The sequence below is a fragment of the Mercenaria mercenaria genome, chromosome 19, assembly GCF_021730395.1.
Source record: "Mercenaria mercenaria strain notata chromosome 19, MADL_Memer_1, whole genome shotgun sequence".
NCBI lineage: Eukaryota > Metazoa > Mollusca > Bivalvia > Venerida > Veneridae > Mercenaria > Mercenaria mercenaria.
In genome coordinates, this window is record NC_069379.1 from 31,234,117 (window position 1) to 31,249,397 (window position 15,281).

Here is a 15,281-nt window from a genome sequence, read left to right on the forward strand (position 1 = left end):
TTGAACATTCATCTTCTATACATATAAGTGGAAGGTGTTGCCCTGTGTAAAAGAAGTTCTACCGACACAACTAAGACCTTTTTGAATTTCGTACACGTGTACAAATCATACAAATACATTTTATAGAAACAGGGAAAGTGTAAAATACGTTAGGGTTTCTATATATTGAAAATTATTTTCATAACAAAAAGCTGTTATATAAAATTGTAATACTTTGTTCCAAATCACACCAAATTGCTTGCCATCTACATTTACTCTTAACTGATCTGAATCTTGACTAATGCATTGGGGATACCTTTTTCAAAAATAGATGTTGAGGGCTTTCAAACTATCATAAGTCATAATACATATAATTTGTTGAAACATTTTCATAACTTTCGAAACAGTAATTATTTAAAATATGAATAACTAGAGGCATGTATGTGACAGTAAAGCTCTGTCAACATTATACAGTTAAAACTGACAGATTATAGACATATGTCTGGTCGTCAAAATCGATGTATTGTCACTGAAAAAAAATGTTGTGTTTTTTCTAAAACTGTTTGTAGCTTGTTATTTGCCAAACACAAATCATTTCAATGACGGTAATGCTGAAATTGAAAAAATAAGATTCTGAAAAACAAATTTCAATTGCCTACGTCTGGGCAGATGGTTATTCATGTGAATTGTACTTGACTCTCCTAACCATACCGAAGATTCTCTGTATTTATAACAATGAATCAATATTAATTCTTGTGACTTATTAACAATAGTCAAAATCCGTTTGAATCAATTCATGCAGGTTACATTGACCGCCGAAAAATGCAGAATTGATATATTTATAAGTGGAAATGGCTTTAAACTTTAAAAAAAATTGATCGATTACTTGTACGTTCAAGGTTGCTTACTCACATTGTTTTCAGCTGCATCGTTCAAACTTACCTTTTGACTGACCCTTCTCTGAGCTGAAATAACGGTATGTTAAATTTTAACATAATATAACATTTCAAAGTTATTTAATTACCGGCTAAACATTCTGTTATCAATATCGCAGAGTATGAAAGCCTGTAATTTATTTAAAGAAATACAAACTTCAGCATCTATTTCTTTATATAATGAATATAATATATATATTTTGACTGCGTGATACCCTAATAAAACAAAAGAACACAAAAGTTCATCAGGGTAAGACATAATAACTATTATAGTACCTTAAGTGCCATATATTTTGGTTAGGATTTTTATATCACCTGAAAATAATAATCAGACAGACTGACAATAAAAAAGGGTGAAACTGGGATGTAATTTTAAAATTTTTAAAAAAAATAACTTCCTACTCTGGTATATTTTATCACTACTTGACTGTATACCCTTCCCCCCAAAATTTTAAAACAATCGTGTGAAGAATCTCACTGGCGCCAAAAACTTTATATGAATCTATATTAAAAATTAAAAGTATGCACAATTAAAAGGGTTTAAAATATGAAAAAGGGGCACGCCCAATCGGAATCGATCAATTTAAACTCACCCTTTTACATTTAAAAAAACCTGTCTACAGGGTTAACGGGCAAATTGTTGGAACCAATGACAGATTTTAAGGGTGATCACACAGCTCACACTGTGCTCGGTGGCAAAAATATAAAAACGAAAAGTTACTAGATTGCAACTCACTGTTAAAAGACTAACAGACAGCACACATCAAAAAAATCTATTTGCCCACCGCAGGTTAAGAGTTCAGTCAGGGGGACATTTACCTTCTTTGCGGGCTTGATTTTTTTCTATTTGTTTTAATGAAATTTCTGAAATTACCAAAAAAAAAAATCCAAATTTTGCTTTTATATACACAAAACAAAGACTTGCATTACACTTTATTTATTGAAAAAAATTTTTTCACATTTAAGGTTTTTCGATACACATTTAAATGACCAATCACAAAATTGTTTTATCCTACAAGAAATAGAGCGAACTGTGAATAACAATTTTAATAACAACGGGTATTTGTCGGGTTTTTAAAATAAGTTTTTGTAAAAATAAAAAAAAATTACTTGCTGTAATCTGTATTCTAAAAGTAAAATTTCTCTTACAACAAAAAAATAAACAAGAGGGCCATGAGGGCCCGTATCGCCCCGGGACATATTGACCTAAAGTCATCAAGATACATTCTGCCAATTTAACTTTAAATATGATCATAAATGTACCCTCTAAAGATTTAACTAGCTTTTCCCTTTTGATTTGATTGTGACCTATTTTTTGACCCCAATGCCCCCAGATTCAAACTGATTTTTAGATCATAAAGATTAACTTTCGTTTAATTTCAAAAGTGCTCAAAAATTGGCCTCTGAGTGTTAAAAATTTTTCCTTTGACTGCCCTATGCCCTTTTTTTAATCCCCCTGACCCAAAATTTAAATTTGGCCATAGCCATCAAATAAAATTCTCCCAAGTTTCATTAAGATTGGTCTAAATGTGGCCACTACAGTGTTAAAAAGTTTTTTCCCCTTTGATTTGGCCTGGTACCAGTTTTTGACCAAATGCCCCAATTTTCAAATGCCCCAAATATTTTATTAAAAAAACTTTTGACCAAGTTTCTTTAAGTTTGGCCAAAATTGTGCCCCTCTAGATGTTAACAAGCTTTTCCCCTTGTTTTAAAACCTGGTCCCCTATTTTTTGAACCCACTTAAGCCAGTTTTTAAATCTGATCTAGGGATCATTAAGTTTAAACATTTTGCCCAAGTTTCATTAAGATAGGTCAAAAAGGGCTTCTAAGTGTAAACAGTTTTTTTTTTTGTTTTGACCTAGTACCTATTTTTTTGACCCACAAAACCAATTCAGACGGGCCCTTGAATCATAAAATAAACTTTCTGCCCCAAGTTTATGAAGAAAAAAATCTTAATTGGACCTCTACATGTTAACCAGCTTTTCCCTTTGATTTGACTTTGCCCTAGTTTTTGACCCCAGATGACCCAATTCAAATTTCCAAATATTTTTTTAAGGTTAACATTCTGACCAAGTTCATAAAGTTTAGGTCGAATTGTGACCTCTAGAGTGTTAACAGTCAAATTGTTGACGACGGACTGAACGGACATGGGAAAAGGGGGATCAAAAAAGCTCCCCTTTGTGAGGGAAAAAGGGGTTTAAATTTTTTCCCCGTCATCCTGATTTTTGGGAACTAAATCAATACAGGTAACTGCGGGCAAGCCCAACCCTTTGTACTAAATTTTTGTTTTCTCACCCCCAAGCACCCTGAAGTTATTGTCCAAAACTGTTTTAAAAACCCCTTATTTTTTTGTTTTAACATCACACCGCACCAAAGGTCAAGGCGTTTTCCATTTTTAATGGTGGGGGAAGCCCCGGTGCCCCCCCCGGGGCATTTTTTTTAAAAGAAGGGTCAGTGGGCCTTTTGACCTTTGACCTCAACATCATCAGGGGTCACCTGCGGTCATAATAAACCTCCCTAAAAATTTTCTGATCCAAACCCAAAGCATTCTCAATTAAAATTGAAAAACATTTCACTGTTTTGCCTTTTTGGACCTGACCTACTGACCTAAAAGTAAAACTTACCGTTTTCATGATGGACCCCTTTGGGTTCAAACTTTATCACCCAGGTCGGTCTCAAGTTATCTTTGGGAAAAAGGGTTCAACTTTTTCAAGGTCATGTGCCCTTTGCCTTTGATCATTGACCTAAAATTTCAAAACCCCCTGTATTTTATCATTTTACCCCTTGTTAAAAAAGCTATGACCCGGGCCCAAAAGGGTTTGCAATTTATCTTGCCTTGACCTATGACCCAAAATTTCATTTTGCCTGTCCCTATTACCAAAAAATATTTAAATGGGTCAATTTTCATGAGTTACATCGGGAACCCATGAAAACCATGACTAAAAGGCAGAAAAGCTTACTATAGGGGGGATAAAAGAACTTCTTTTAAAAATCTCATAAAAAAATATTACTTTACGTAACATTTTAATTTAAAATGTGTAGACTTCTTTACAAAAAAAACCGAAAAAATTTATCTAAAAAAGTTTATAAAACTTTAGTATGTTTTAAGGAACTAGACGCCCAGGGGAATATGTCGAGCCGCCAGCTTTCAAAAGGATGGGAGTTGTACATGACACTCCTTGTCTATGGGGCAAACTTTAGCCAAAAAAAAAAATTGCAAAAATTACAATATAAATTTTTTACAGTAACAACAAAGGAACGAAAATTTAAAAAAAAATTAAAAAAAAAAATAATAAAAAAAATTCTAAGTCCACCCCCAAAAATCCCCCACCAGAGATGGTCAAATACCCCTAAAAATTGGGGGATGTAACATGCATTTTACTACAGAAAAGGGGTTTTGTTTTTTTCCCATCCCAGTAATAAAAAATTTAAAAAAGTAAGCTATTTATAGTAACAAAAAAGGGAAGTAATTCTGGATCTTAAAAATACCCCCGTCGCAGATGATGAAAAATTTGGTGCCAAGTTACTCAAAACCCCTCTATGCATAAAAAGAAATGCTCCAGACAAAGCATTCTGTATCTGATTTTGACCTCAAAAGTGGGGCCCTGATTTGATTAGGGAACGGGTTTTCCGCAGACACCCATCCATGGGGGGAATTTTGGGCCAAGTTACATCAAAATCGCCCCCTGCATAAAAGAAATACTCCGACAAAGTTGTCATTTTTGTATCATTTGACCTCAAAGTGGCCCTTGCCCCTAGACCTAGGGCCCCGGGTTCTTGCGATCCACTCCATCTCATGAGGGTGAAAAATTTCCCAAGTTCATCAAAACCCTCCATGCTGAAGGAAATGCTCCAGACAAAGTCATTTTTAAATTTGCCCTTTTGACCTGAAAGTGGCCGGGCCCTTTGAGATGGGAACCTGGGTTTGTGCATGACACCAATCCACTGGGGTTCATTCATCCCAAAATAAACAAGATTGCCCCATGCATGCCCAATTTGGTCTGGACAAACAATCCACGACGCCCGCACCGCCCCAATACACCAACAGCATTTGGACAACCTGCTTCGTTTCCGCAAGCGGCTCGAAAATAACAAAACCCAAATGGAAAATATTTTCTCTTAAAAGTAACAAGCTTGCAACCCTGCTGCCTCAAAATAAATTTAGTTTCCAAGTAAATCCTAATTTCCTACCTTTAAAATTTTTTTTTTTTTCAAGTTCCCCTTGTAATTCTGTCTTTTCCTATTTTCTGGGTTTTTTCTTCTTTTAAAGTATACGGGATTTGTTGCCCTTTCCCTTTTTGAGCTCCTGCTCTCAAAAAGAAAACCCGTAAAACACAAACAAACAGTAAATTTGAAAAAAGGCCCCCAAACCCCTTTTTAAAAAAGCCCCAAAAAAATTGACCGTAGAGTGGTCACAAGAAAAATTTTTACGGCGCGGCAGGGATGACGGACGCAGCGCCGCAAAAAATTCTGTTTTTACAGTACTTATTCGTAAGGACGTAGGTAATCTACTACATGTATAGATTTTGGGTATCTACTTACAATGTACCTAAAGTATTGAGTTAATTTCATTACACTTAAAAGACAAATACTCAATATTCTAACTAAGATATTATATAATGTGCTTACTTTTTTATCTGTTCTTACCTGAAGCATCACAGACGGGATGATCAGACCATGTTCCATCATCCTGGCAAATAATTGTTGAGTTTCCTGTGATATCATATCCAGGATCGCAAGATACTTCCACGACTGTGCCAAATTTTGTTTCGTTTTTGTCTACGGAACCTTTGATTGGAGTTGGATCTTCGCAGTCTGCAAGTAATGAATCTCTGCTCGATAATTTCCACAAGTGTATAAAATGCATGTATTGTTTAAAAACCTTCTGGTGTACTTCAAAAGAATGAGTGTACCTTATTTCTTTAGAGGGTGCATACAGTGTGACATAAAACATATATTTTAAGTTTGCTTGCTTTGTCTTTCATATTGCTTTTATCTATCCTATGATGAATATTATCGAAGTTTTAAATCGATTCACAACGAGACATGCCAAAACCATTAGGAATCGACTTTGATGTCAGTAGCCTTCAGTGTAAATACAGTTTAAGTGCTGTAATTTTGCGACTGAAGGAAACGCACTTTTAGTGTACGTATATGTATTTCTGTGTTGCTAATCAAACAGCTAAATTTATTTTTATTTAATTATTTCTGTATAACCCGTAGAATATATATATATATTGATATGTGCATGATATAACGCTAATGTTATTTGAAAAGAAAATTATACATGCAATAAATTAAATGTCTTAAATAACGACGACAGAAGTGTACTAGAAACAAAAATCAAATTCAAATCATGTAGTCACCCACACATCATTCCATTTTTAAACATGTGGAAAAATAAACTAAATGCAAAACCTTTTTCAAGTAATAATGCCACACAAACATGTATGAAGAGGGAACATTGCAGACATTGTAATGGTTCGTGGCAAGGCTACCACATGATTTTTAGAATTTATTTTTTGGTGTTTGACCTTATTTTTCAACCTAAACCTTAACCTATGGAACCGTAAGCGTATGAACTCCATGACGTAGTGCAATTCCCACTCTTACACTTACTTACCCACAATAATACATGATGGCATCATTTCCCAGTTTCCGTTTGAAAGGCATGTCACAGTAGGACTTCCAGTGAGAGTATATCCAGTCCAACAACTTATTAAAATTGTCTCACCAAATGTTGTTTTGTTATTTGGTAATGAGACGCTTGTATATGGTACACTAGGATATCCACAATCTGAACAGCAAATATAGTTATATGTCATTCATTTCTGTGGAGATGACATCATTATGACGAAATCAAATCAAGTAGCACGATTATATTACAACATAGACTGTGGGGAAGCATGCTTTTTATGGAATTGCCCTTGTACTACTGAACAATAAGTAAATTAAATGTAAGGGGAAACACATTAACACTCACCGTTTGGTCAAATAATAAATAATTGAGCATTTTATTAGTAACTATGTTTGCACAATCTCAATAACGTCGGACTGTAATAAATCTATACCATGTTATAGATATTACTTATAAAACTTTGAAATGTTGACTGCAAGTTTTATTTCACTGAAGTGTATTAATGATACCTTTTATTTTGCACACTGGAACAGCCGTCCATGAAGCATTTTCCTGACAACTGATAATGTCGTCACCAACCATGTCATAACCCTCTTCACACTCGACGGAAACGATCGTTCCATTTATAGTGCTAGTTGCATTACTTGAGCCGTGTTCCGGTGTAGGATCCCCACAATCTATGGACACATATGCAAATTTATCCCGAAAATATGTAAATATTTTAACCATATATATAAGGGATCTTATAGTAGTCTCTTGATGGAATGGTCTTTTAATGAATCTTAGTCAGGTAAAGAGAAAAAAGTATTTTTACTGTTAATGTAACTGTATTTATTTTTGAACATACATATATGTATATATATTTCAAAATGTAAACATGTAGATTATGTATTGTCTCTGTTTTATACAATGAAATCATCATCATTATCATCATCAGTCATCATCAACACCAAAACGTACTCGCTAATTACACAGGTGAAGTTATGCCCGGCAGGAATTTGGTACCCGGTTGCATAATAGATATTTTTACCGAACATTTTACCTGTCGGGACTACATTAATGCGGTTGCTAGTCGTTTAATAAAACGCCATTAAATGAAATGAATACATGTACTGAAAAAGTTCTGGATGGATTTTGATGGGTCGTTTTATAATAAAAAAAGGCTTATTATCACACTTTGATATCATAATCTGGCTTGAAATTTTATTACGATCTTACTATTTCAATGTCATTTTTATTGATTGATTTATTTTTACGATAAATAAAAGACGTCTTAACTCCTAGATATGTTGTACCCTGAATTTCTTAATACATTCACTAAAACAAAACAAAAACTTTGTTTGCTTTTAATGACAGAAATTGATAGAATAGTGGCATACCTATAATAGAACATACTGGCATATCGCTCCATGAGCCATCCACCTGGCAGATTATGTCCGAATTGCCGATTAGTTTATGATCTCTGTCGCAGCTAACTAGAACAACTGCACCATAGTTTGTCGCTGTAGAGTTAAGAAATCCATTGTCCACCTTCAGATGTACACATTCTAAAAAGAAATATCATGTTAGATGTACACATAAGACGATATTCAATTTTAACTTTCGTATCATTATTAATTTTTAAGTAGTTGAAATATAAGTATCTGAAACAATGAATTCATTTACCTGTGCAGTTAACGGATATATCGTTCCCATGGTTGCAGTTGTCGTATGTATCGTAGGTGCAGTTGTTAATATGAGATGCATTTACTTCACAGCTTAGGTCATCCACAAATATTGGTCCAGTACCTTCGCCGTAATGTGCTGATATGTAGAACCCAGCTGCGGGACTATAAATTATCTTACTATTTGATCTTATTGCAATTTTATTACATGTTTCACAATGAATTACTGAAATATAAGTGTGCAATACAGATACTTTCACAGTTTAAGATAATCTTATATATTAGTGGTTAGATACTGTAGAATACGGAAATTAAGTCAAAAGATGATATATTATTTCTTTGCTGTACTTGTAAGGTCAAATATTTTTCAGTCGTGAACACCATATCTTATATTTGTACTCGTGGCTATGTCACGCTTTGAATATTGAATCTGGTGTTTATGTATACTAGTGAAACACAGTTCAGCCTACAAATGTAACACTGAAATAAATTCATATCCTCTTGATATACAGACTGAAACGATATGGGTATACTAATCTGTTTTGTTGGTACATGTTAAGTTTAAATCAACTTATATATTTTAAGGTAATATGTATGTTATCAAGAAACTAGTAACACGTTTAGAGACAGACAGAGAGCAAAAGAAAATTACGACTAAAAAAATCACAGTAGGCCTAAATTAAAATACTTTATTGCTTGCAATATTATGTTTGGCTATAAAAGTACATATACAGTCAAATAATGTTTTCAAATTTATGCTAGGAAAAGTACAAAACTTGGAAAACATACGGGTAACCAATCATGCTACATATAGTGTTTGCCTCTTCCATTCCGAAATAATGATCGCATATAGTCCCCCAGGTATCTAAAGACTTGATTTCAACTCTTCCATTTGTTGACCTAGGTCCGTCAACAAGCCTTATTTCAGATATATCTAAAGGAAAACCTGTGAAATACATATAATACAAATTACTTTCACGCAATTACTATTCATTACTTAAAATTCAACATTTAACATGATTCTATGCTTTTTATTTAAGGATACAAATTGAATTATATTATACATATTATTTCTGACAATATGTAAATAAATATATAATTATTCATCCAATAATGTGTGTACGTACATACTGTTTATATTTCTATGAATTCAGGTGGAAGCAGTTATGAAAAAGGTTTCAGCCAGACCAGCTAGGGGCGAAACAAAGGACGGGTAATTTCCAAAATAGGGCCACAAGAGTAATCTACATACTATATTCTTCACATTCTCCTTCCTTTATCCACGTGTTTGTGCTGTTGTCACACGTCAGTTGAAGTGTACCGACGTAAGTTCTATAGTAGGAGCAATCAGCATACAAGATAGAGCCGTTATAGCTGAAGTAACCGGTGTCCCAATAGTAGATATCTGGTTGTCCACATTCTGCATATTTTTGTAAGTTCATATAATAATTTGAATGAATATTGTAAGTACTAGTACGGAGTCTTCGGATCTCGAATATGGATTTTTTTCTGGTTATTTATTTCCACATGTCATTGTTTAAGAAATAATATATCTCATCCAGTGATTTGTCGTTGAATAAATCATTGTTTGGAGTTCAGATGCGAAGGAATTATATCACGAGGGCGCAGCCCGAGTGATATAATAATACGCCTCTGAACGACAAGCAATGATTTATTCAAGAGCAAATCACTAAATGAGATATATTATTTCGATTCTAACACGTTACCAAGGAGTTTTAAGTACATCCTTGACGACATTCATTAAATATTTGCCCGTTTTCAATCGGTTTCTTTTCCAGCGCGCCGCTATGCCGTTTGACGCCATGACGTAATAATTGTGACGTCAGAACAGTGATTTGTTGTATAATAATTCATTGTTTTCTGCCTTCTTTGTTTAATAGGAAAATGAATCGGACCGTGTTAGAATAAATCATTTGCACTTTCTCGACAGAATTATTAGATGCCCGTGTATGTAAGATTTTAATATTTCGCCACTATATATTTGAGGTAGACATATAGTAATTACTAAAACGCAATTGAGAAATCAGAAGACTTTCTAACACCGTTAAGAAGTATGAATAAAGTTCGTTAGGTTACACAACAATGATTTTATAACTATGAGATCAAACACATACCATTGCAAACAACAGAAATATCTCTGTCGTGAGTGCACTCATTTAGAAACAAATACTGGCAGCTACTTAAGTCTGCATCATTCTGGTCACAATATAGTTGGTCAATGAATATTGGTCCACTGCCTTCACCATACAATGCCCCAGTAAAATATCGCGCAGCTCTGTCAATAGCATTTATATAACATTTAAATCTGATTTGCATTATCTGTCAAATTTTCATTTCAATTAGTTTAAGGTAGTCGTGCTCGTTTGATTAACCGGAGGAGACGGCGTAACGTCATTGTTTTAAGAAAACCTATAATAATGCCTGGTAGACATTATACGAGTAGCATAAATATGAACAGGAATCTATTATATCCCATGAAATAAATATACATTCAGCGACATTGTATTTGTAAAGATTAATTCTGACGAAGTGAAGAGTTCAAATTTAAATGAAACATAAGATACATCTTTAGGAACTCTATTGCTATTTGGTGAATATAAAAATAATCAAGCGCACGGACGAACTCGGTCCAGTAATATGAATCAAAATAGGTAAATCTTCTGCAACAAGCGTTATTCAGCTTAATGTGCATGTTGAACTTTTTTAACACCAAATATGTCATCTGAAATAAGATTTTTTCTGTAGAAGCCCTTATCATATCGGTCTTAAAAAATCAAGCACACAACCTTATAATTTGATCGGTTGAATTTGAATTTATATTAAAATGATTTGAAAAAAAGCATTGCTTAACAATTCACATAGCGAAACGTGCAGAACTTTCTTAAAAGGTTCTATATATGTTATAGGTTCGATATAACAATTAGCAGGAGTTCGTTTATGATGTTAATTTCAGAATTTTATATGAATTTGTCTGCCCATCAATTAAAGGTCCAATACTAAGGAAAGTGAACATTTTAATTTCTTTTAAAAAGCACAGAAACTATTTCATTTTATTGGAAAATGAAAGTTGGTATGTAGAAATTCGAAATAAATCGCAGTATATGTACAATTATTTTTCTATGAAGTATGAAGAAAGTTAAAAAGACCTGGGGGGTCATTCTGTCGATTCATTGAAATTTCAACATAATACACATACATTTCTTTGAGTTCCAAAGACCTTCTGTAAATTTTGACCTGCCAATCTTCATTATTTAGTGTCTTGCAGAAGTCTATGCACTGGCTATGAAAAAAATTGCCAACTCACTTTCCCTTAGTAATGGACCTTTAAACTTTACCCTGCCAAGTTTCTAAAAAAATGGTCCGTTATTCATTTTGGGCGATACTATTTATTAATAAAAGGGGTGTTCACTGAAAATTTTCTGACTGAACAGTAAACAGCACAGGCCATGATCAGATGGCATGGATGTTCTGGCTGATCTTGGTTTTCACCGGTCGTAAAGGCAGAATCACTTGCCGCAAACAGGCTAAATGTTAGATATTTCAGGAATCAGCAAATCAAATTTAGATACATCCGTATATTTGACTTTCAGGTTGTCAACAGATGCGTTCCTTGCCTGTTCAACGACAGATAACATCAACAATCATTCCTTTTATATTCCTTTATCTGTATAATTCAAAAGCATGTACATGTGCAGCATAAAATGGTACGATTTCATCTGAGAAGAAGGAAAATGATTTGTTTTAGTTGGTTACGTCAAGACGTTTTACCTTAGACCAAGCATGTTACAAAATAAGTCTGCCCCAAACATATCGAAGTTACTGTCACAAATAGTGCCCCACGTGCCATTAACTTTTATTTCGGCACGCCCATCATATTGGTCAGTTCCATTTGCAAGTCTTGCTTCCGTGATATTTAATGGAGGTCCTGAAATGGAGAAAAATATATGCGAAATTTATGAATAAGATGCACTTTTTATAATGTCAAACATAGAAATTGGATGCGTGTATCGTTTAGAATACATACATATTAATGAAACTATATCGCATTTATTCGATATTTTTGAACTTGATCATAACTACAGAATTGTAATCATAACTAAAAGCTGTGGTTTAACAGGATGCGCGATTGTCGCTGAAAGATATAGCTATTTGTACTGGCATATCAGTAGGCAGTGAGCAAACAACTCTGAAAAAAAAAAGCGTTTGGACCTGAGATAGGTTTGTGCCAGGTTAGTACCTCATTTGTTCATTGAGGAGCTAAAGAAACAACGCCTTAAATTTACCCGGGAACATTTGAAAACATACAAAAGTTGTGATTTTTTGAACTAGCTCTAACTTGCTAACATGTCATGAAACCTGTGTGCACATGTTTGAGTCAAAGAAATGGGCTGATAATTAGCAATGGAAGCGAAAATATAAAATACGCCCCTGTATTGCTAAGAGAAGCATATGTTCAGATGTTGTACACAATCCCTTTAATTCTAGTGGGTCAGTGGTTCAAGTGACTTGTCCATCTAATCACACAGTCACTGGATGATTCTACAAGATCCTTGTGTAGAAGTGAAAAAGTTTGCAATAAGAAACGTCCAAGCAAAGTGTGGTCAGGGGTCCATTTTATACACGACAACGCTTCCTCTCTAAGTCCAGGAGTTCTCTTGGCCGCGCAGTTTGTTAGTGTCTCAAACAGATACCAGAACAAGACTATTTATCTTATTTTCGCGGTTGGTAATAAGGTTACTAAAAGGGGGGAATGCTTTGAAGGTTCGTAATATTAAAATAGTTTTGATTAAACGTAGCACTTACGAAATCCGAACACAATGACAGAAAATTTTACAGGACACTCGTACGACAACATTTTAATGTACAGAAAATATGCATGTTTATTTACCCCAGCAAATGACGGAGACATCTTCATTATGTTGGGTGTTATAGTAATTATCTACTGAATATTTGCATTGGTTGATATGCGTTGCAGAACTTGGACAATCTAGCCGATCAACAAGTATAGGTCCAGAACCTTGTCCATAATATGCACCATTTAGCCTAGACCTATATCTGAAATTTAACATAATTACGGACGGTAATGTAGAATAATCCATTTTGCTGAATACTGGTATACAATGATTAGATGCTGAATTCCATATTTACAAGCGTACAAATTATGATTTTTTTCTTTCAAGCTTCAGTCAATTTTTACTATTTACGTGTTGTTATATAGGGTAACTAGCGCTGCTGACGATTTTCAGTTGCATCCAAATTGTGTGATACGAGCTAGCATTTCCCCAAATGCTGTTTTCAATGGTAGATAGCTCTTTTTCTAAACTGGTGACCTATGACTTTTATTTCATTTTTTCTCAGATGATTGTCCTTCAATGTCCAAAGTTTGAAAAAAAATTTTTTTTTAGAAAATGTTCGCCAATCTCACACACAGATATTCCAGCGTACGCCGTGCAGTTATGATTCCATTGCACTTACCCAAGCCCAAGCATGCGACATACTACCCGTGCCTCGTACGTCCCAAAATAATCATCTCCCACTGTTCCCCAAGTACCATTGACCTCTAATTCAACACGTCCGTGGTAAGGCCCCGATGTTCCGGCTAAGCGAATATTTGTTATGTTCAGCTGGTATCCTGTGTATTAAAGATTTACTCCTAGGGCTGAATGTTAATGTAATTAAAGAAGCAGTGTTTTGTCATTATCTATATCAGTGACTGTTTGCTTAAAATTACTATTTCGTATATGAAAATGATTTATTGCTAAATACATTTTCTGTACATGAACTGACGATCTTTTGCTTAAAATTTTGTATGCATGGTGATGTTGAAAATCTGTTGTGATGCTTTGATTTGGTGTTGTTTAGACCATGCCAAAATCTAAGTTAACATTAAATCTTAGAAAGCATTTCCGACGAGTTGTTTTGTGAATGATTCGACAATAGATATTTTGAAAGAAATTTAACTTCCAAACACACACAACCTATATACAAAAAAAAAAAATCCCATACAACTGTTACTTTGTTTTGGGAGTATTTGTAAATTTAAGATTATTCAGGGTAATATTCGGTATAATGAAGCGGTCCTGCACATGTATCCCCACCATATAGTGATCTGTATTTGTGCAAAGGTCTACGACGATTCATCTAAAGTTTACTCTGATACAGAAAGATCCTTGTGTTTTTTACCAGATAAAGGAAAAATACTCTACTTTTATTGGGTCAAGGGGGATTACGTGAGGAAACGTCGTGTGCTAATTACTCATTATGTCAAGTTCAGTGAATTTAGATGAAGTTCTTCATAATTACAAGTTTTTTCTTCTTAATTTCAAACAAATCAAGGGGAAAACTCTGTTTGAACTGAGTGAAAGGAGATGATACTTCTGTGAGGAAATGTTGTTATGCTAATTATTTTCTGTATTAGGTTTGAAAATTGTCTAGGTGAAAAACAATTTTGAATAATGATGACTTTTAATTTTAAAAGAAAAAAAATCAAGTGGAAAACTGACTTTGGCTGGGTCAATAAAGATGACAGTAAGTGTCAGCAAAGGTCATGCGCTGAACAATAATTTTTGACGCTTAGCGACTCCAGCTTATAGTTTGATACTTTGTGAATAAAAGGTGAATACGGTATTGTCATGCAATAAAAATCCCCTGGGGATTCTTGAAGGAACCTTATTTTCTGTACTTCAGAATAACATGATGAAATGATATCTGTCAATATTGTACTACATAATCAAAATATCACGGAAGCAAGACTTGTAAAATGTAACAAAACTTGCATATACAAAAACCTACAGTTGTTGACTGTTTCACAAAAACTGCAAATATAAGCAAGCGTGCTAGTATTCAATTCCTACCATAAACCTTCTTTGACTGCAATTTTCAGGGGTGCGTAGGTTCAAGCCCTACTGGGACCAAACATTTTTCCCTTCTTTTTATTTTCTCTAGTAAGTTTTTACTTCTTTCAAGACTTATTATTGATTTATTGCAAAAAGTTGGAAAACAATTCATTTTATAAGCGATTTCTTGCTGTTCAAAGTGAATTTA

The 15,281-nt window shown here is 34.1% G+C and overlaps 3 protein-coding genes across 7 annotated transcripts in view; all 3 read right to left on the reverse strand.

The window, feature by feature from the left end:
• The window catches only part of LOC123542089 (uncharacterized), a 226,890-nt gene that overhangs the window by 152,607 nt on the left and 59,002 nt on the right, over window positions 1–15,281 (reverse strand). For all 5 annotated transcript variants that reach the window (XR_008368553.1, XM_053530951.1, XM_053530953.1 and 2 more), the window contains exons 13-23: window positions 13,713–13,869; window positions 13,126–13,292; window positions 12,006–12,162; window positions 10,352–10,512; window positions 9,469–9,636; window positions 9,006–9,162; window positions 8,218–8,381; window positions 7,932–8,099; window positions 7,062–7,229; window positions 6,538–6,711; window positions 5,562–5,729 (exon numbers count right to left, since the gene is read on the reverse strand). Coding sequence is in view for 4 of the 5 variants with exons in the window: in XM_053530951.1 (XP_053386926.1) it covers window positions 5,562–5,729; window positions 6,538–6,711; window positions 7,062–7,229; window positions 7,932–8,099; window positions 8,218–8,381; window positions 9,006–9,162; window positions 9,469–9,636; window positions 10,352–10,512; window positions 12,006–12,162; window positions 13,126–13,292; window positions 13,713–13,869 (1,809 nt within the window). In the remaining variant the exon portion in view is untranslated. The remainder of the gene's footprint in view (window positions 1–5,561; window positions 5,730–6,537; window positions 6,712–7,061; window positions 7,230–7,931; window positions 8,100–8,217; window positions 8,382–9,005; window positions 9,163–9,468; window positions 9,637–10,351; window positions 10,513–12,005; window positions 12,163–13,125; window positions 13,293–13,712; window positions 13,870–15,281) is intronic.
• Window positions 1–15,281, reverse strand: part of LOC128550914 (scavenger receptor cysteine-rich type 1 protein M130-like) — a 91,383-nt gene that overhangs the window by 20,799 nt on the left and 55,303 nt on the right. The window lies entirely within an intron of this gene.
• LOC123542087 (uncharacterized) overlaps window positions 1–15,281 on the reverse strand; it is a 166,002-nt gene that overhangs the window by 7,859 nt on the left and 142,862 nt on the right. The gene's annotated exons all lie outside the window — the stretch shown is intronic.